This window comes from Triplophysa dalaica, chromosome 25 (assembly GCF_015846415.1).
Source record: "Triplophysa dalaica isolate WHDGS20190420 chromosome 25, ASM1584641v1, whole genome shotgun sequence".
Classification (NCBI taxonomy): Eukaryota; Metazoa; Chordata; class Actinopteri; order Cypriniformes; family Nemacheilidae; genus Triplophysa; species Triplophysa dalaica.
Genome location: NC_079566.1, coordinates 13758858 through 13779539, shown reverse-complemented (window position 1 = coordinate 13779539; position 20682 = coordinate 13758858). Strand labels below are relative to the sequence as shown.

At 38.6% G+C, this 20682-nt stretch overlaps 1 protein-coding gene across 1 annotated transcript in view; it reads left to right on the top strand.

The window, feature by feature from the left end:
* The window catches only part of fam135b (family with sequence similarity 135 member B), a 37113-nt gene that overhangs the window by 10804 nt on the left and 5627 nt on the right, over positions 1-20682 (top strand). The window contains exons 3-18 of the mRNA XM_056742087.1: positions 229-308; positions 4086-4225; positions 5102-5172; positions 6392-6565; positions 7405-7531; positions 10319-10472; positions 11638-11687; positions 11808-11963; positions 12604-12677; positions 12782-12936; positions 14583-16365; positions 17134-17300; positions 17484-17575; positions 17868-17965; positions 19363-19514; positions 20123-20233. Of these exons, the coding sequence (XP_056598065.1) occupies positions 229-308; positions 4086-4225; positions 5102-5172; positions 6392-6565; positions 7405-7531; positions 10319-10472; positions 11638-11687; positions 11808-11963; positions 12604-12677; positions 12782-12936; positions 14583-16365; positions 17134-17300; positions 17484-17575; positions 17868-17965; positions 19363-19514; positions 20123-20233 (3584 nt within the window). The remainder of the gene's footprint in view (positions 1-228; positions 309-4085; positions 4226-5101; positions 5173-6391; positions 6566-7404; positions 7532-10318; positions 10473-11637; positions 11688-11807; positions 11964-12603; positions 12678-12781; positions 12937-14582; positions 16366-17133; positions 17301-17483; positions 17576-17867; positions 17966-19362; positions 19515-20122; positions 20234-20682) is intronic.

Here is a 20682-nt window from a genome sequence, read left to right as displayed (position 1 = left end):
TGATGACAGAATTTTCATTTTTGTGTGAACTATCCCTTCAAATATTTCCTTGATAAATGTTATGTTAGAATACAAAGAATATTGGGCTATCAGTCAAATCTAACATTATGCAGGATTGCTATTCTGTATATGGAGTTTGCGGTGCAATTCTCTACGTTACGTGTCCAGAAGTCGTCAATCTGTTAAGCCGTTTTTGAATGCGTGTGCTGATTCATCTGTCTTTTGCAGCTTCTATCAGGTGAGAGCGAGTCTGCGTGTGTCACCACGAATCCCCCACAGGATCACAGCCACAACACCTGGATATACTGGTGAGAATGTAGCGGTCTTTTTTTATATATATTGTCAAAAAAGATATGTACCTTGATGTACATGAATGTGACGATCACACAATACCACAATATGAAACCATCAGATTCTTTATTTCTTTGTGTTATATAAACACATTTTGACACACATAATCGAAACGTAATTTGACAAGGCACATGAAGTTTCTCAATGTATTCTCCATTGTGACCTCAGACTGCTCAGGTGTTTATACACAAGGTGTAATTTACCTGTGTTTAGTGTAAACTATAGACATCTAACTGCAGTCGAGGTAACAGCTATTTTTGCTCGGTCATGTTGTGTCAGGTAAAAATACGGTCTGTTTTCACAACATACGGGAAGTTTCATTTTCATTTTTTTAGCTCACGCACACAATTATCAGTCTATACGTTGCTGTTGACACCTGGTTAGGACTGTGTTCAAAAGATACAAAATAACTATTGTAGAACACATACGTGTTGGCCAGAAGGCCTAAATGCCCCTTATAAAATCGGAGATTTCTTTTCTAAAACGTATCTGAGAAACACTTGATAAATCCCGTTGTATCACGAGAATGATGTGAGATTTTTATACCTATTTTAGATTCTAACCTCTGAGAAGGAGAAAAACAAGTGTATTTATTAAGGCGTCCAAAATGTGGTACATTTTGCGCTAAAACACACAACGGATCAAATACTGCTGTCCTCCCGTATTACGTTTTCTTCTGTGAAGCACCAAAGAAGATATTTTGAGAAATGTCAATTTTGGTCTCGCATCACTTTCTCCAAAAGTTTTCTGATCATCTTGATGTTCATTGTCAAACTTCAGACGAGTCAGGGGGGTCTTCTTGGGCAGGAGGACCTTGCGGGTGCCTCAGGATTTCAATCTATTGTGTTATAGAGTGTTACCAATGGTTTGCTTTCTACTGTGATCCCAACTGTCTTGAAATCATTTACACGCTTCTTCAGTATAGTTCTGGGCGGATCTTTAATCCCTTCTCATGATCATCTTTCCTCCATTCGGGAAATCTTGCAGGGAGCTCCAGAACAAGGACGTTTGATAGTTATATTTCATCTATTTCCAAGTAATCTCACCAACAGTTGTCTCCTGCTCACCAAGCTTCTGTCTGTAACCTATTCATGGTTTGTGCAGGTCTAAAATCGTGTCCCTGACATCCTTTAAAGCCTTTTTGGTCTGGACCACGTGGAGGAGAGGTTGAAATGGAAGAGACAGATTCTGTTGGCAGGCATCTTTTATATACATGACAAGATGATTTAGGAGTACTTTCTAATCTGTGGTCCACATAGGCACATTATCAATCTGTGGAGCAGTATTCTTGCTAGTTGGTAAGGGATCAAATACTTCTTTCACTGACTGAAATACAATTCAATTTATAACCTTTATATACAATTTTTTTATTCTGTCTATCAGTTAAAATAAAATGATGGACCCTTGATTTCTTTGTAAGCAGGCAAACTGTAGGGGATCAAATACTTATTTCTCTCAGTGTATGTTCAGATGTGACTTTGTTGCTACACACAAGATTTTAGCACACAGGTTGTCGCTGCAAAAGTACATTGCTCAAGATAGCAGAGAGCATGTCATACATTTTAAACGGACATCTGATGAACATCAAATTTTATCATGAACGCTGTGCAGGATTTGTTTAACTTTTAACATGGAATGTTTTCAAGATGTTTTGGAAAGCAAACATCCAGATTAAAGAGGTGATCATCCAGATTAAAAAAACACAGGGAGTAGAGATGTTGATCCCTAAAAGAAAAAGCGAATATAAATGCTGGTTTGTGTGGGAGTAAACTGCAGTTGATTGAACTTTAGTTCTGTACATGAGAGATAAAACTGAGGTACGTTGGACTGACATCTTGTGTGTGTTCGGCCTCTGTCTAACATTGAGTATTGGCACTGCTCATCTGACTGAACGCCAGCAGAGCTTTGAGTCAGACACTCACTGGCATCAGTGGCCATTTTGGATTCGTCATCCACAATTCTTGTCTGAAACTATTTCAGCTGCCAGTTTTAAAATGACATCTGGACTGACTGAACAAAGTGTTTCAAGATCTGCTAAATAATCCAGACAAAGAAAATGAATACTTTATACTTATATAATCAAAAGTATAATCAAGATTTAAACTTTAGATATACAGACATAGGCTTTGCTTAAATGTCTGAAAAAAAATAATTGTACAAACTTATCGTTTTATTTTATTGCAAAACCAGAATTTGATTAAATAGAAATGTTTTTGAAATGGATGATGTTGGTGGAATAATGAGGAAAAATCAGCCAATAAAAGCCCATAATATATATAATATAAATTTTTACAATTCGTTTTAAGAACACCTCAAGAGAAGAGTTGATTGATAAAAATGCCAAGAAAATATTTCTACAAATTATAGTTTGCGGGTGATAACACTAAAATAATTTAATATAACAAGTTTTGATTTATTTTGGATTTTCCCAGTGGTATTTGTGATACCTCTGTGAGTTTTAAAGTAAAATGTGAAAAAAATATTAATAATAAAGTGATTGGGCAAATTATAGTACAATTTTGAACGGTATATAAATAAAAACAATTATTTGTGTTTAATTGTTCCTTCCAAAGTCATAACTCAGTTTTTCAAAGTTTTAGGACTTTACATATAGAAATTGAACATTAAAGAAGTCGCATCCCTGAAAAAAAAAGGATTTATCCAAATTTTAACGAAAACTATACTTTCAATTGAAATAAGGGTTATTCAGTATTTATATAGAGAAACGTCTACTTGTGTTCTATCTCTCTTGTCTGTGTCATCCATCACAAACACACTCTCTATGGTTCCTCTAAGATCAGACTCTATGGTAAGACTCTCTCCGGTTATCAGCCGAATGTGTTTTGGGCGACACACAGAGAGAAAGTCAGTCGGAGGCTGAGCGAGACAGACGCCTCAGTGGGGGTCCATCTTTTAGTGAGACCCTCGCCGTGTTGCTCTGCACCTCTTTGACACTCGCTATCATCTTCACAGCGGAAGATAAATCCCGCTGAGATGTTCTCATCACAGACACCATCTCTGTCTCACTGTACGTGGATGTGGATTTGATGGTTATGTTCTTGACGGTTGCGGTTTTAGGGTGAGGTTAGCGACCCGGTGGAAAACAAAAAAAATCTTTCACGGGAGAATACTGATGCTGATGATTTGTTTTATAGAACTTGCCTCAGATTTTTTTCCCTTGAATTACTAAGAAATAAATGTTAAAATGAAAAAATGTAAAATTAAAAATAAAATTGACCTCAGATTATCAGCCTTGAAAGAATTTGTTAAGAAGTACCTTGACATCTCAGACGTTTCGCAGATTTTGGTGTCTTATTAAAACTGAGCACCGTTTGAGACACTGTGGTGATCTCTTCTAAATCTCCTCAAGAGATTTTTTTTTCAATTGAAATTTTCAACGGCAAATTCTTCATTTTCCTCTTCTGCATGTCAACAAAATGTTTATATGCTCTCCGACATGTAAGTCGCTTTGCATAAAAGCGTCTGCCAAATGAATAAATGTAAAATGTAAAATGTAAATGTTCCTCTCTCTGACAGCAGAACGACTTTGATCTGATTCAAGCTTTCTCTAGATTTCAAAAAGCTTTCATAGTCACGAACACACAAATCATGTCAAACAGTCTCAGGCGGCAAAACAAAAGCTGTAAAACACTGAATATGAATGAAAATGTCTCTCTTTTTCTTTGATGTGAAGAGTGGAGAAGTTCATGTGTCTGCTATGTGTCTGTCGACAGGCGAGTGCAGTTTCGTCACCGCCGGGGTTCATGATGGAGGGGTCTTCAGTCGGATATTTCAGATCCTCTACAGGAATGAAGAGGTGACCCTTGAAGACCGTATGAACTTCAGAGTTCACCTCCTGCTGGACGGAGAGAGGGTGAGTATTGCTTGCAGTTTTTTTTTTTTTTCGCAACGTTGGTTTTGATAGACTAACTCATATCAAAAGTTATGAAATGTGAGAGAGAGGTCTGATTTCTACAGCCATCTTTTTTATTAACCTTAAAACTGTTGTCTCTGTCTCTTCTCCTTCTAGTCTCTCTCCATCTCTCTCTCTCTCTCTTTGAGAAAACAAGTCTAAAAATAGCTTTCCATTTCCCCACAGTGCAAGTCGAATCAATCCCTGTATCAATAATTGAAGTGGCGCTGTTTGTTTTCAGAGATCGGTGTGCAGCGAGATTTCTCTTCATACATCAGATTTTTCCCAGTCCTGGGTTTATAATACATCCTCCACAATCAAGTTTTCATTTAAGCGACCTTATAGAGAAAAAAAGGATTTTCACATGTTAACACGTTTATTGCATGTACAGGTGGAACGTGATCTGTTCTTGTTTACTAATAGCTTTCGAAGCCCATAATGTTCACATGTGAAACATTGCGAGCTTATGTGAAATGTTCCTAAACCACAGCAGGTAAAATTCATGTGGTTTTTCCATTAGCACTTAACCATGAAAATAATCAGCGACGCAATTACTCACGTGTAAGGTTATAGATTAAAACAATCATTAATTATTTAAATTTTCCTCAAACCACAGACCTCAGATCAATTGAGATTTGAACGCTTTCTGTTGTTTCATTAATAGCATTTGATTTTTCTCAGTCAGTGCGTTAACCAACATCGATTGGATAATCTATGAAACACTAGAGCGGTACAAGATTGATCATGAAGATTCACTTACCTTTAAAATACCCGCTGACTCTTAATCCTTTACTTCAGGTCTTGGTTTTGTTCTCAGTTTTTTGATGTCTCTTTCAGGTGGAAGAAGCCATGAGCGAAGTGGACGTCCAGCTTAAATTAGATCTACACTTTACAGACAATGAACAGCAGTGAGTATCTCTCTCCTCTTTCACCCATGTCTCTGCATTTTGCCTTACTCTATTATTGTTTCGATACAACAGGTCTTTTCCAACAAGTCCTCCAACTCATTCGACCACTTTGGTCGATTACAACGTTCCCCAAATACGACCCCGTGGAGCATTTCCTAAAATAGCGCTTCTACCGGCAGCAGGAGAATCTTTTGTCTACCATAATTATAAAATTATATATTCGCAATTATTATTATACCCTAACTATGGGAGAAAGTAGTACTAAGCATTTCATTACATGTCATACTTAAAACTAAAAATGTATTTGTAGTAGAGTAGGCGGAGCGAGACCGTGGTTCGAGTCCGGTGAGTTATTGTGAATGAGCGCCAGCTGTGCGCACACCGGGCTCGAATCACGTAGGAGAAAGAGAGCATATAAAAGGAACGAGCGAACGGACCGTCGAAGAGAGAGGACCGGGCCCGAACATATGTTAAGTTTATATTTATGTTCTTGTGATTTGTATTTATGTTTTGTTTGCCGGCGGCCGGCCGTGAGGGGCTTTTGTTATTTCTGTTATTAAATGTTTAAATGTTTGCCGGTTCCCGCCTCCTTCCTTCCATTTTATGGAGATGTATTACAGTATTCATGTCAAACCTCACTAGATTAAATGCGTAATGCAAATGTGCAACAATGAATGATGCCGCAGGTTCACATACTATTTAAAAAGTTGCGCATACTGCAAAGTAAAGTAAAACTATTCGGTTAGAAGCACTCTCTTTTTCATTGTATCTGAATCATTTGCTGTCTTTATTTAAAGTTCTGAGGTGAGAGAGTGTGGTAGAGCCTCAGGCAGGCACAGCATGCGTGTGTGTCTTAATCAGGAGCAGTAAGCGCAACACTGTGCAAACACACCCACATTCTTTTTTCAAGCACATTTGGCCATTACTGCAGTCTCTTACCTGCAGACGGGGTCCAGAGCCGAGATTATCAGCGGCCCCCGCGGCCCCTGAGACGACAGAGCCGTGTCATTATCTGCACTAGCTGTCCATCTCTGTGCTCCCCAAACAGTCTCCACATATCCTGAGCTTTCTCTCTTCTCCTGTTTTTAGTTGCACCTTTTCTCAGGCTGCCACATCATCACACTGTATCTGTTTTTAGACACAATATAACAACAATTTAACAGTTTAGTGTTTGGACAAGATCGACTAAATGTGTTTCTTATCAAAACGTGTGTGTTAGGTTGGCAGACATCCCCTCAGTGCCTCTGATCAGCAGCAGGACGTTGGGACTTCACTTCCATCCACATCACGGCCTTCACCATCACCTGCCCGTCATGTTCGATTACTTCCATCTGTCGGTGATCTCCGTCTCTATTCACGCCGCCTTGGTGGCACTGCACCAGCCGTTGATCAGGTGAAGGCCAGCCCTTACTGATGCCCCCCAATTTACTTTCATGAGAAGAATTCATCTCACACAAACAGCCTTTGAGGATTTACTTTTATATTATAGTATAACTTATACAAAATATGTCAGTCATAACATCATCGCCAAAGCACTATTTCTTGCACTAAATGTGTACTTGATATACAAAAATTATATTTGCTTAATTTGAGACACCATGAATAGAAGTAAAAAAATATATATTTTATTTGTAAGTACATATAAGTATACATATAAGGACATTATAAATGCATGAATATATATAAATAAAATGTATATTTACATTTACATTACACGATTTCATCCAAAGCGACTCAGATTGCATTATACTATACATTTTGATTCAAAGTATGTGCAATTCCCTTGGGATTTAACCCACGACCTTGGCGTTGTTAGCAACATGTCCTTACCAATGAGAGGATACAGTAATCTAATTACACAGTTGAATATGTAATTAGTAACTAGTAATTAATTACTTTTTCAGAGTAATTTACCCAACACTGGACTCTCTGCTCCTGAGTGTAAACAGTTAGATTGTAAGAATAATTTATAGTATTGTTCACTTTTATTCTGTGCAACAGCGATCAATCCCGAAACGTGTTCGTCAGCTGTAAAATACATTTTGAAGAACAAAAGCCTCATTAGAGAAAAATATTTTAAGAACCGACATTTACAAACAGCTTTATCTGGCTAATGGGACGTCTAGCCACTTATTTTTAGACAAATACCCTGAATAAATGCTTTTCTAAGTGAATCGTCCTGTAAACATTCCCACTGAGAACTTACTAATATTTTGTTACTTTTCTTTCCAGTTTTACACGGAGTGGTAAAGGGGCGTGGCTTGGTAGAGGCTCTCCTGAGAGTGAGGCTCCGCCCTCCATGATGTCAGTGGAGAATCTGATGTTCGGGGCGGGGTATTGCAAACCTGTTCTGACTGAGGTAACTTTACACATCGAATATGATTAAAATAATGTGTTTGCAGAATTTTTTCACTGTTGTTGAAACACAGACATTGTGTGATATGACCTGCACAAATCTATCCGTCGACGCCGTGGATAAAGTAGCCGTCCACTTTTCACCCAATTGGCTGAATGAGAATTTTTTTCATCCTGTGGAGAATTCCATTAAAGCAGGAGACGGTAAGCTGGTCTCGTCTCTCTGTAGGGTTCCTGTGTTAACACCCCCCCTGCAGGGCGTTTTATTAAGTACAGCGTGTTGGTGGAAGAGAGGCTGTGTTTGATCATAGTAACAAGCTCAGCTTTAACAGCCTCAAACATGGAGAGCAAGCGTCTCTCTCCTCTCTCTCTCTCTCTCTCTCTCTCTCTCTGTCCATCCGGGGTTTAACAGCTTGCCAGACTCAGCACTTTTAACTTATATTGTTGTAATATGACGTTTTGCAGATTCCACTTCCTCGACTGTTTCTCTATGAAATAGATACTGGATTATTTTCTCTTTCTAACATTGCAACCAATGCACATGGCTCCTGTATTTTGACACGTTAGCCAATTAAAAGAAATGTCAAAATGTTTATTCGTAGTTATTTTTGCAACGACGCCAGCTGTTGTCAAAATGATTTTAAGTGGCTGATGTATGAAAGATCACAGGTGCAGTTTATCATGTTAACTATGGGCATGTTCAGCTTTTTTTTTTCAACATTTCACAACCAGAAAAATATTTTTATGTTTTTCTAGAAGAAATTGCTCAGATGTTACTCTTTGATAGCTCAGGAGATTTGATGGAGTTCTCATTTAAGAATCAACTTAGTCTCAGATGTTTCTTCTACAATTATTTATCGATAAATGAGTCGTATTGTTGAAAGACGTGATGAATATTGAGATGTTAAATGAATGCAGATTTTAAGGGTTAAATAATCTTGATTTGGGTAAATTTAAGAAAGGTTTGAGTTTATATTGAGATCTTTAATTATTACAACTTTTCACTGTAGACTTCACAAATCTGAGCCGAGTTTGAGACATTAATGAGACATTTGTGAGACTCTCTTTTCTCAGGATAAATATATGAGATGCATGAGACTGAAGCAAACATTTTTCTGTTTTAGAGAGATCTTGTGGGATTCTCTGATCTAATGCAATGACAATCATACAACTGCCTGTCTTTTTGGGACCGCTATATAGACATCACATGACGAATGCTCATGAGACATTTCAACATAAAGCCCAGAACAGATGTTGGTGAAAGAGTAAAAGAGAGACAGAGGTTGAATTCTTACGGCACGCATCTGTTTAAGTGTGTCACTAAATATAGTTCACAAAGCTTCAAACATGTAATGAAAGAGTTCAGATACATGCTTCATGCACACAGGTATGTACTGTATTTGATGTAGCGTCCCAGTAGTGTTCAATATGACTTTGTACTAAACAAGTGAGATATTTACCTGCCCCTGTTATTTGTATAGAGCTTAAAAATCTTGCATTAAAAATCGTTTGCGTTAAGCACATTTAGTGAGGCTATGTGTCATGTGACCAGAATTTTTTACTATAAAATGTAAAATATACCACTGGGTCGAGTATCAAACACAGTCTCATGCTATTCACAACAATCTCATTCGTAGTATTTATAAATAGTTTATAAATACACTGTTAAAAACAACTAGTAGTATTTACTTAATGTATCGTTATTGTTTGAGCAAGTGTTACACACAGTTGTTAAGTAGATTTTACTCTCAATTCTTTTTGTGAAGTTTTCTGCATACAGTTTTTCATTTACTTAAAAGACTGTGTGCAAAAACTTGCACAGATAACACAAAACAATTAAGTAAATCCTACTTGTTTCAGTGTGGGACTTCCTTTGTGCTTCTTTCTAATAACTTTGTATAAACACATTGTATAAAATCACCTACTCTATAAATAGTTATGTATTCCCATCAGAACAGGTTGTTTATTTCGGCTTGTGCCACCTAACGGTCAAAACACTCATTTCAACAATTGTGTAAATGTTGTCAAACCTTCAACTTTTGCTGTCATATGGTGCTGAATCGAGACGCCCCTGCTGGTTTAGAAAGATTTTCCCATTATAATCACAATTTCACAGCTCACTGATGCTCATACGCAGATTTATCGACTGTATCTTTTAAACTCTGTGACATTAATAAATCATGCTCGATAGAGCTTTCAGTTATCCCGAGGATGCTGTAAAATCGAATCAACATTTTGTAAACAATTGCAGTTCTTTTTGCACTTACATTTCTGCTAAACGTGAATATTTCTGCGCTGGCGGTTGGCATTACGCCTTCATAAGCGAGTGCCACGTATACAAACTTAATTTTTACGGCTGGGAAACTGACTGCGCGTGAGCTTTTGCACTGCTTTTGATCTTCATCTAATTATTGAGCTTCAGGCCAAAATAAACGTACAGCTGCGACTCGGCTGCTCATAATATCTACAAGCAGATCGCTTTACACGACACACGGAAATTATATTTGAATCACTACAGCATCGTGAAATGAGCTATTACAGAGCAGCATCTGAGCAAAACTATTTGCTTTTTTTTGCATGTTTGCCTAAATACCGTCGGCAGACGTGCGTGTGTTTTCAAGTCTTAAATGAGTGTTTATGAGAACTCAAAAGTAGCTCTCGAGTTGTAGGTCTGAGAAAGGCTTTGTTCTGTATTTATGAATGCTGGTTATGTCTGTGCAGAAATAACAGGGAAGAAATGTGACACACAGTAAAGTCTGACCTTTGACCTCTCATGTCCTGTCCTGTGTAGGGCAGTTTTTATGTGCCATCAGAGAACTGTCTTCAGAGAGCGTATACGTGGCACAGGCACATCTGTAAACTGTTGTTGGCAGCTCACAGAGGTCTGCGCTCCTATCACACAGCACTAATGAAGGAGATTCCTCAACTCCCGCGCATAGACATAGGTACGAACACAACCTCTTATGATATGACTGCTCAATATTTGTTTCCGGAATAGCTCAAAAATGAAAGCTCACACATTGTGTATTCAGCAAACCCGCTTTAATTTCTTCTGTGGAACACAATGTTAGACGAAACGTTAGACAAATGCTTTATGCGCGAGTGCGCCTGGACTGCTGTAAACTTCCGATCTGTGTTTGGCTAGAGTCTAATAATATAACTATTTTATGTAATTTTTGTTCATATTAATTTATATTATTATTTTATTGTACAATAAATGTTATTAAATTAACGATTTGTTGAATTTTGTTGTATGATCATTTTATATATATTTTTTTGAACGGGTCCTGTAGTTTAGTCGCATATAAAGAAACCGTACGGTACATTTACATCTAGGGGTTGAGATTGGTATCGCAGTCTAAATTCAAAGTAACGGTTCTTCACGGTTTCTTTTGCGTGCTATCAGAAATAATCTACAGGCATTGTTTGTGAATTTGTACCGGAAGTTAAGGGCAGTCCACGAACGCACGCATGCTCAGTGACGTTTGTTTAAATTGTCACCTTGAAACCGACTATAGTAAACAGGGTCTGTCAGACTCAATAAAGCACAAAAATAAACATACATTATATAATTCCATATATCTGAGTATGCACTATACACTTTTTAGTGTGTTTTTCACAGTTTTGCAGTGATGCAAAACTTTTACATGCCTTTCGGCAATAGCTACATTAGTCAGATAATATATTATAAATATGAAACATACGGACAGATGATGTGTTAATATTGCAATAAATTGTTATATGTACATTAATAAAACTTAAAATAAATACTATGTTGAATTGTTAACCAGAAGCTGTTTCTATACTATACTGTGCAATACTACTGTATACATCTTCTGACTCCATATGACATCTTTGTGTGAACCACAGACCCAAATTCATGTATTCACAAAAATAGAGCTTGGACTCTAAAATCGTACTCAGTCTTCGTATTTTCAAACTAAGTAACTTTTGTATTATGGGTTTCGAGCAGCATGATGGGAATGAACAAGAGAATTGTCATCTTTTGGTGATACTGTATACTGTACCGTGGTATTCCAAAGTCATCAACATTTTTTTAATGACATTTTTGTCATTGTTTTTAATTTTCTCTCATGTTCTCATTTCAAGAGGATCTGCCCAATGAAGACACATTAAACCAGCTCATGATTCAACTCCAGGTCTGAGAATATGATCAATAAGCTATTTTGAAACAGCATAACATGGTTCAGGATGGTCTTATTCTTGTACTCTCTTTCTTCTCTCTCTCTCTCTCTCTCTCTCTCTCTCTCTCTCTCTAGTTACAGGGTGGTCATGAAAAGGTAGCAGAACAGATCAGTAAAGATCTCAACCATCTCTGTGCTCAGCTGTCTGCTGTTTGGACTCAGTTTTTAGAAGCAACAGTTCCTAATCCACATATCCGCTCTTATCTGGCCCAGGAACACCACACGCTCAGGGTGAGAGAGACTTTAAATGTCCAATCTTGAATGCACTGTTTGTATAAAAGTGTCTGCAAAATCAATCAAAAGTACACGTACGGTTTAAAATTAACAGTTTTTGTTATTGTGGTACAGAAAATATCACAACTGAAATGTTAATGGTTGGTTAAATCTGTCACTAGTGTACAATTTATTTACATAATTCAAAGAATATGTGGCAGAATTTCCCAGCATTCCTCACTCCTCCTTTGGGCCAATTCAGCAGTCACAGAAAGCCCATCTTCTCTGATATATACAGTAATTCTGCCCACAGGACAGCTCAGCTTTTAATTCTACAACACTGAGTTATTATAATGATGAACAAAGATGAAACGATCCTATTTTACCTGTGTTACTTGAGCCGTAATATCTCGTAATAACCCGCTTCTGTTATAAAGTCATTCTGCTTAGTGATAAAGACGTATGTGTTTTGACTGTAATGCATTGAACATGTCTACTTGACAAATGCAGCAAAAACAGCAAGGAGACATAATTTGACACAAAGCAAAATGTAGAGTTTTACAAATTGCATGTTTTTTATATGCATGTCAGCTATTCAGAACTGTGAACAGTGAGGATTATTGAGATCTACAGTGTTGAATAATGTGTGATTGTGCAGGTCCGGAGGTTTTCAGAAGCGTACTTTTTCACTGAACATCTGAAAGAGTCCTTACTCACATTTCAGGAGGAATTGTGAGTGTATTAGGACACAAACACACATACTAATCGTTTGACAGCTTAGAATATCTTGCATGTGGAACAGCTGTGTTAAATTGCTGACCTGCTTGTGTCTGTAGGATCAACAGACATGCGCAGGTGGCTGCAGACATGCGGAACTCAGATTACCTGCTCCGAATGCCTCCGCTGCCTGTCGAATGTCTGGACATTGACGGAGACTGGAGCAGTCTGCCAATCATCTTTGAGGACAGATACGTGGACACGCCCTGTTTAGGTGACAGCTAATTAAAACACAAATGAATGAATTAGGAAACAGATGACTTAAAGGAGTGAGTGAGCGAGTGAGTGAGTGAGACAGAGAGTCAGCAAAAGAGAGAGTGAGTAAGTGATAGAAAGAGAGAGAGTAAGTAAGTGAGAGAGAGAGAGAGAGAGAGAGAGAGAGTGAGTATGTGGGGAATTAGTGAGTGAATGAGTGATTGAGGAAGTGAGGAGGGAGTGAGTGACTAAGCAAGGGAGTGAGTGAGCGAGTAAGTGAGAAAGAGAGTGAGTAAGTATGGGAATGAGCAAGTGAGTGAGTAAGTGAGCGTGTGATTGAGTGAGTGAGGGAATGAGTGAGTGAGTAAGCGAGTGAGTGAGTGAGAGATAGAGAGAGAGAGAGGGAGTGAGTGAGTGAGTAAGTGAGAAAGAGAGTGAGTAAGTGAAGGAATGAGCAAGTGAGTGAGTAAGTGAGCGTGTGATTGAGTGAGTGAGGGAATGAGTGAGTGAGTAAGCGAGTGAGTGAGTGAGTGAGAGAGAGAGAGAGAGAGAGAGAGGAGGGAGTGAGTGAGTGAGTGAGAGAGAGAGAGAGAGAGGTAGTGAGTGAGTGAGTGAGTGAGTGAGTTAGTAAGTGATGGAATGAGCAAGTGAGTGAGTAAGTGAGCGTGTGATTGAGTGGGTGAGTGAATGAGTAAGCGAGTGAGTGAGATATAGAGAGAGAGAGAGTGAGTGAGTAAGCGAGTGAGTGAGTGAGTGAGTAAGTGAGTAAGTGAGTGAGTGAGTGAGTGAGTGAGAGAGAGAGAGAGAGAGAGAGAGAGTGAGTGAGTGAGTGAGTTAGAGAGAGAGAGAGAGAGAGAGAGAGAGAGAGAGAGAGTGAGTGAGTAAGTGAGTGAGTGCGAGAGAGAGAGAGAGAGAGGGTGAGTTAGAGAGTGAGAGAGAGAAGGAGTTGGTGAGTGATTGAGTGAGTAAATAAGTGAGTGAGTATGCGAGTGAGTGAGTGAGCAAGTGAGTTAGAGAGAGTGAGTGAGTGAGTAAGTGAGTGCGAGAGAGAGAGAGTGAGAGAGAGAGAGAGAGAGAGAGAGAGAGAGAGAGAGAGAGTGAGTGAGTGAGTTAGAGAGAGAGAGAGAGAGAGAGTGAGTGAGTTAGAGAGAGAGAGAGAGAGAGAGAGAGAGTAAGTGAGTGAGTGAGTGAGTGCGAGAGGGAGTGAGTGAGAGAGAGAGAGAGAGAGTGAGTGAGTTAGAGAGAGAGAGAGAGAGAGAGAGAGAGAGTGAGTGAGTTAGAGAGAGAGAGAGAGAGAGAGAGAGAGAGAGAGTGAGTGAGTAAGTGAGTGAGTGAGTGCGAGAGAGAGAGAGAGGGTGAGTTAGAGAGTGAGAGAGAGAGAGAGAGAGAGAGAGGGTGAGTTAGAGAGTGAGAGAGAGAGGGAGTTGGTGAGTGATTGAGTGAGTAAATAAGTGAGTGAGTATGCGAGTGAGTGAGTGAGTGAGTGAGTGAGCAAGTGAGTTAATGAATAAGCAAATGAATATAGAACAGAATAAATAAACAGATATACATAAATAAAAGCAGCCTCATAAAATCAATATATGAATAAATACGACTACATTGCTACATCGTTGAAGTATTGTTGTTTTCATAATTGAACAACAGTTTTCTCTCCTGCTTTTCTAGACCATACTGCTCATAGACAAAATCAAACCGTCTTCAACTCTCAGACACCACCAGAGACACGACACACCAGGACAGAAGTCCAAACCATTTGTGTGGATGAGGGGACACAGGACAGCTTTTCACCAGCATCATCCCCAGAGGAGCCCCCCAATGAAGAGTATAAAGACCTCCCCGCGTGTATGACTCAAATCAGCCAGCAGAGCGATTGCATCGAGGACTATAAAGAGACCGGAGCTGAAAGAGAGGCTGTGATCGGCTGTTTGGATGATAATGACAGAAACAAACATACCTACAAGTCTGAGGTCAGGTCTGAATCTGGTCCAAGAATTGACGCTATAGATGAAGCCACAAGCCAAAAGGAAACCGAGAGCATTGATGCAATAGATGTAGTCAGTTCTCTAGACGGTAATGAAGAGAAAACTTCTTGCCAAACAGAAGCAAACTTTGATGATCTGCATGAAAAGACTTTTGTTGAATCAAATCATGCAGATCGGGATGCTGCAAAACTTTCTGACCTCACCAGCCTTGACAGCTCTGAGTTCCCGCCCACCCATAAACACCTAGAAACACCAAGCAATACTGGGAACCTTGACCAACAATTAGTATTAAATAACAGATACACAGAAGCACCCGCAAAGGATTATGGGAGTACAGATACAGCACCAGCGACCCTTTTGAACACCCACTCTCCTTTAGCCACTCCCCCCTCTCATCACACCCTACAACAGCTCCGCCGCCTATCCGAGACCCCGCCCAGGGGTGTGTTCATGGGTGGGTCTAAGCTAATGAACCGCTCCTCCTCTGTGATCTCAGACTCGGGCATCGAAAGCGAGCCGAGCTCTGTGGCCTGGACACTGGAGGGTCGAGGAGGGGTCACAGGGGCTCGTGATGTCCTGCACAACCTGGCACGGCGCCGGACGGCCCACCAGAGCTCTCTGGAGGGCCTACAGACGGAAAGTCACGGCAGTCTACCGAGTGCCACGCAGGCGTCTCTGACTTCCATAAGCTCCCTGCCGTACGAAGAGGACGAGGAAAGACAGCTCAGCACTTTGACCAAATCCGCTTCGGCACCGCAGATCAGCAGCCCGGACGACACGGAGGAGAGGGAAATGCCCACTCAGGAGAAACGAAACGTGACGGGCGAGGAGACGGAAAAACTAACTGAAATATTAAATCAGGAACTTGACAGGGATATGCAACTTGGGACAGAGGGTGTTGAAAAAAACACAGCGGCTGAAATATTGGATGATAACGTGTGTGTTACAGAGTGTTCTGGAAACCCAGAGCCTTGCACTTGTGACAATGAACACAAGGTGGTGCTAGAGTTAAATAAAGGTGTATATGAAGAAGACAATGATAACATCGGTGTTCATGAGATTCATTTGAACGTAACTACAGAGAACCTCTCAGAATCAACAATCAATAGCGAGAACACTTGCAACCGTACAACCAATGAGAAAGAAAGGCCAAGTGACCTCATTAAACTTTCAGCCAATGAGAGAGAAAAGCTGACACCAGAGGGAGACAGCAGAGCCGATAAGGTGGCAAGTTTGAGTCTGGCATTTGTGAATAAGAAAGTGGTGGAGGTCGTGAACCTGTCGGTATCGTGCGCTCCCACATGTCTGCCCTTCTCATCCGTGCTCCGCGATTCGCCGTCGGTCAGCGGACTCTCCACTCGGCAGGCCACCTCACCCATTACCCATCAACCCCTGGGCTCCTTCGTACTCGTCTCATCTTCCTCCTGCTTAGGGGATGAACAGGAAATAAATGAGAGGATGGTCAAGTAAGGTTATCTGACTTTTTAGATGAGATGATGAATGTTTTCATATTTATAAATTTTCTTAAAGCTGCAATCTGTAACTTTTGTCTCAAAATAAACAATAATTAGTTTTTAAAGTCCCGGTGAAATAAAAATGACAATTCGTATTTTTTCAAGAAATATTGAAGCGCTTATAGCAAATAGTTAACAATGTCGGGAATTATCTGTAAAAAATATATGAACCCTCATAATCTTCAGATAAATTTGTAAATGGACTCCCGCCCTGAAATGAGGATCCATCTCAAAGGATGTTAATTAGACTGCTTGGGCGGAGCATCCGTTAACTCCTCCCCTTCAAATGTCAGTCTGCTGCCCATCTAATTTCAAATTTAATGTAAAAAAAAACATTCTTGCTTTATTTTGTAAATATTAAATACGTTTCTAAAATAAAAGTAAAAATGATTTGCTACGTATATATATTTTTGTATATATACTGTATGTACAAAAATAAAGATATTTCAACGTATCAAGGTTTTTAAAAGCCCATTTAATTCTAAGGATTAAAGAAGAGGTCTAAAATAATTATGTAAAACTAAATTACTTCCTGGCACAAAAGACAAACATTATGGACCACAATTTAAGTATATTGGTACACCGGCCACAAATACAAATAAATAAATGTAGATATAATTCTTATAGATAAATATAAATAATTGATATTATAAGGATAGTCGTGTAACTCATCATTTGTTTTGTGTGTATTGTTTTAAGTGTGAAATTGCTCTTTTGTAGCTTCTATAAAGCAAAAGAAGCTCTTCTGAGGGAGCTGATGTTTGGAGGCTGTCTCTATAGTGATCAACCTCTTCTCGCCTCTGAGCATCCATACTTCCCCCCCGAAGAAGACGACACGGAGTTTGAGGACGGGATACATCTTGTGGTGTGTGTCCATGGACTCGACGGTAAACGTTCTCTTTTTCACAAATATCACAGTCATTTCAAGGTTTTTGAAAACCTACAAAATCTACAATTAAAAATATAGCATATGAAAGTTATATATAGAAGTAAAATTGAATCCTGTACATTTTTATCTATTTGGGTCTGGAATGTTATTTTTCACGTGTTTTCTATCATGTTGTTGCCAGGTAACAGCGCAGACCTGCGACTGGTCAAGACGTTTATAGAACTGGGTCTGCCTGGATCCAGACTGGACTTCCTCATGTCTGAACGAAACCAGGTATCAGTGCGCTAGTTCAACTCCATTCAACCAATCAGAGCCACCTGACTAAACGGATCTGCTAGTTCTCCGTGGGACACAAAAGCAGATGTTGCAATAATTTTAAAGATTTTGCACATAATATAATGCCTAATGCTCACTTCAGAACTAGTGATATATTACACAACGTTCAGAAGGGCATAGTGAAGTTTGAACGATGACCATCACTGCAGCTGCACATCGACCAATCAGGGAGCTAAAATGTCCAAATGTAATATTTCTTTAAGAATTTGCCTCCATCTTCTGTCTCCAGACGGACACGTTTGCAGATTTTGACACCATGACTGACAGACTGATGGACGAGATCATTCAACACATTCAGCTGTATAACCTCACGATCCACCGAATCAGGTTTATAATCTCATTACTTAATATGCACTGTGAAAAAATCATTTTATCTCACCTGTTCAACCAAACTTCAATCTATATCAGGACAGCGTTAGAGCTCCAGTGTGGAATTCCATCTGAATAGAAGAAAAAAACCTGTAATAATAAAATGCTATGTTTGAGACTTTATATGTTTGCAGTATATACTGTAGCTAACATGCCCCCTTGTGGCTGTACATTAAGTTGCATTTAACTTTTATCCTGTTATATGTCTTATTTGTCCGTTTTTACATTTTTACATTCAGTTTTTACATTTTTTACAATATTATACACAGTAAATTATATTAAAACCAAGCATTATGTTTACCTTTATATAAATGGCATTACTTTGATTTCATGTTGAAATAGAGAAAGTTTGAGACATTTTATAATCTTCTGAGGGGTTAATTTAAGTGAAATAACCCACTTTCACAAAGGTTTTACATTTTTAAAGAGCAGCTTGTAGACACTTCAACAACCGCACATTATCACTGGCACATTTTGAGTAAGGATGAACAAACATAATAGACTTATAAATATATTACATGGACATAGTATTGTCCTGTTTATACATTAGAGAATGGACAAATTTATTTTTATTTTTTTGTTGTTTTGCACTTGAGGGATATATAAATTCTAAATGTTACTGTAGTTTTCTTGATTCCCAGTTTAAGAGCCACTGCCATACAATCTTATCATTGAGGATATACTGACTTCTTGGGGATACTGGGACTTTTTTCCAATAAACCTAGACATAAACATCGTAATGAAGACATAAAAAACTAATATAAGAAAAAATATGCCATTCCATGAATAAAATATAATTTAGAATCAGGACTATTTCTATTATTAAATCAAAGAGCAAATGAAATAAACTATTATCACACCTACATCATTTTGCCTATAGGGTTTCCCCATAGGCCTAGGGTGACATTGTATTCTTCTACCACAAGATGGCAGTAATGTAAAGTAAACCATTCAGTAGGCCGGTTTTTACTTTATTAAATCATTAAAGACATTCCGCTATAGGCCTACCCTGTGAAACGAAATAAACGTTTTCTTAGTTCAATGAAATCCTTTTAATCTCAACTTTAAAGACGTGTTTTATTCTCTTTAAAATAATTTCTCAAATGCTGATACCAGCCGGTACACTTTGAAATATTAAGTAAAAGTAAACCATTCATATTCTTTGCAAAAACTAATGAAGTCTCTACCTGAAACCTCTCCTCTTTAAAGTTCCACATTCTCAATAAACATTCTCTGAATGAAAAGAGCCTTTAAAGCGGATAAAGAAACTTCATTTTATATGTTCATAATACTGGAAAGCACAGAAAAGAATGGCAGATTTTTTTTCTTTTAATGATGTTTTTTCTTTGCTGTAGCTTCATTGGACACTCTCTGGGGAACATCATCATACGCTCTGTGCTGACCAGACCCAGATTTCGCTGTTACCTGTGTAAACTCCACACCTTCCTCTCACTGTCTGGACCTCATCTGGGAACTCTGTACAACAACAGCACGCTGGTCAGCACAGGTACACACATGCACACACATGCAGTCAGCTTCTCCATCCATGATACGGACATCTGCAGTCTGTTCAAACTATTTTTCTTGGTAAAAGATGTAACACCATAAATAGCCATTATTATAAATGATTGTATTGAATAAATCATTCTTTCTCCAACTATTAAAGTTCAGTTTCCTAATTAAAGGCTGTATGTGGTTGCCAAGCAACCTAGCAGTTTTGCACATTAATGTAACATCTGTGATCACAAGTGTGGATTTTTATCAATTTACAACGGTGTTGAGCACGGCTCATGTTGGTTAAAAGCTAAGAAGAAGATATTTCGAGAAAAGTCTCGCCAGTTTTGAGTCCATACAATAGAAGACAATAGTTTTTAATGTTGTTTGGTCGCCAACGTTCTTCAAAATATCTTCTTTTGTGTTCAGCAGAAGAATGTCATACAGGTTTGGAATGACATGAGGATGAGTAAATGAACGAATTTTCATTTTGGATGAACTATTCCTTTAAAAATTGTTCAGTACAAAAAAAGACGTCATATACAGTATATGGACTTAAAACATTGTCTGACTTTCTATAGCGCTGTGTACATTTCTGCGTGTGATTTTGTTATTCTTAAGGTTTGTGGCTGATGCAGAAATTGAAGAAGTCCGGCTCTCTCCTGCAGCTTACGTTCAGAGATCACATCGACCCGCGGCAGACGTTCCTCTACACACTCAGCAAGAAACCAGGTTTACACACGCTTCACACACAAGCTTCACATACATTTAGGGATGTAACCGTTCACGTATTCTGGTACGGAAATTTCCAAATGAGCTCCCTTGAAGTTCAGACTCGGGGCATTTTCGTGCCATTATGTAGACGTTTGGAATGCATTTGGCAAAGGGAGCGATTTAATATCTTTATTTATGAATTATCTTCAGCTGGCATGTTCCCGTGACAACTCAGCATGGAGTCCATCAGCAGATGTCACTGTTTTAATGGCATAACATAAGCTTAAAATCTAACCGTTTACAAATAAACAATACATTTTATATTTTAAAAAGTTATATATATATATTATTGTTTGTATATTGCATAGCAAAATATTAAATGTATGTTTATTTGCCACAGTTAGGTTTTATGCTTAATTATGCCGTTAAAACATCGACATCTGCTGATGGATACCATGCTGCGTTGT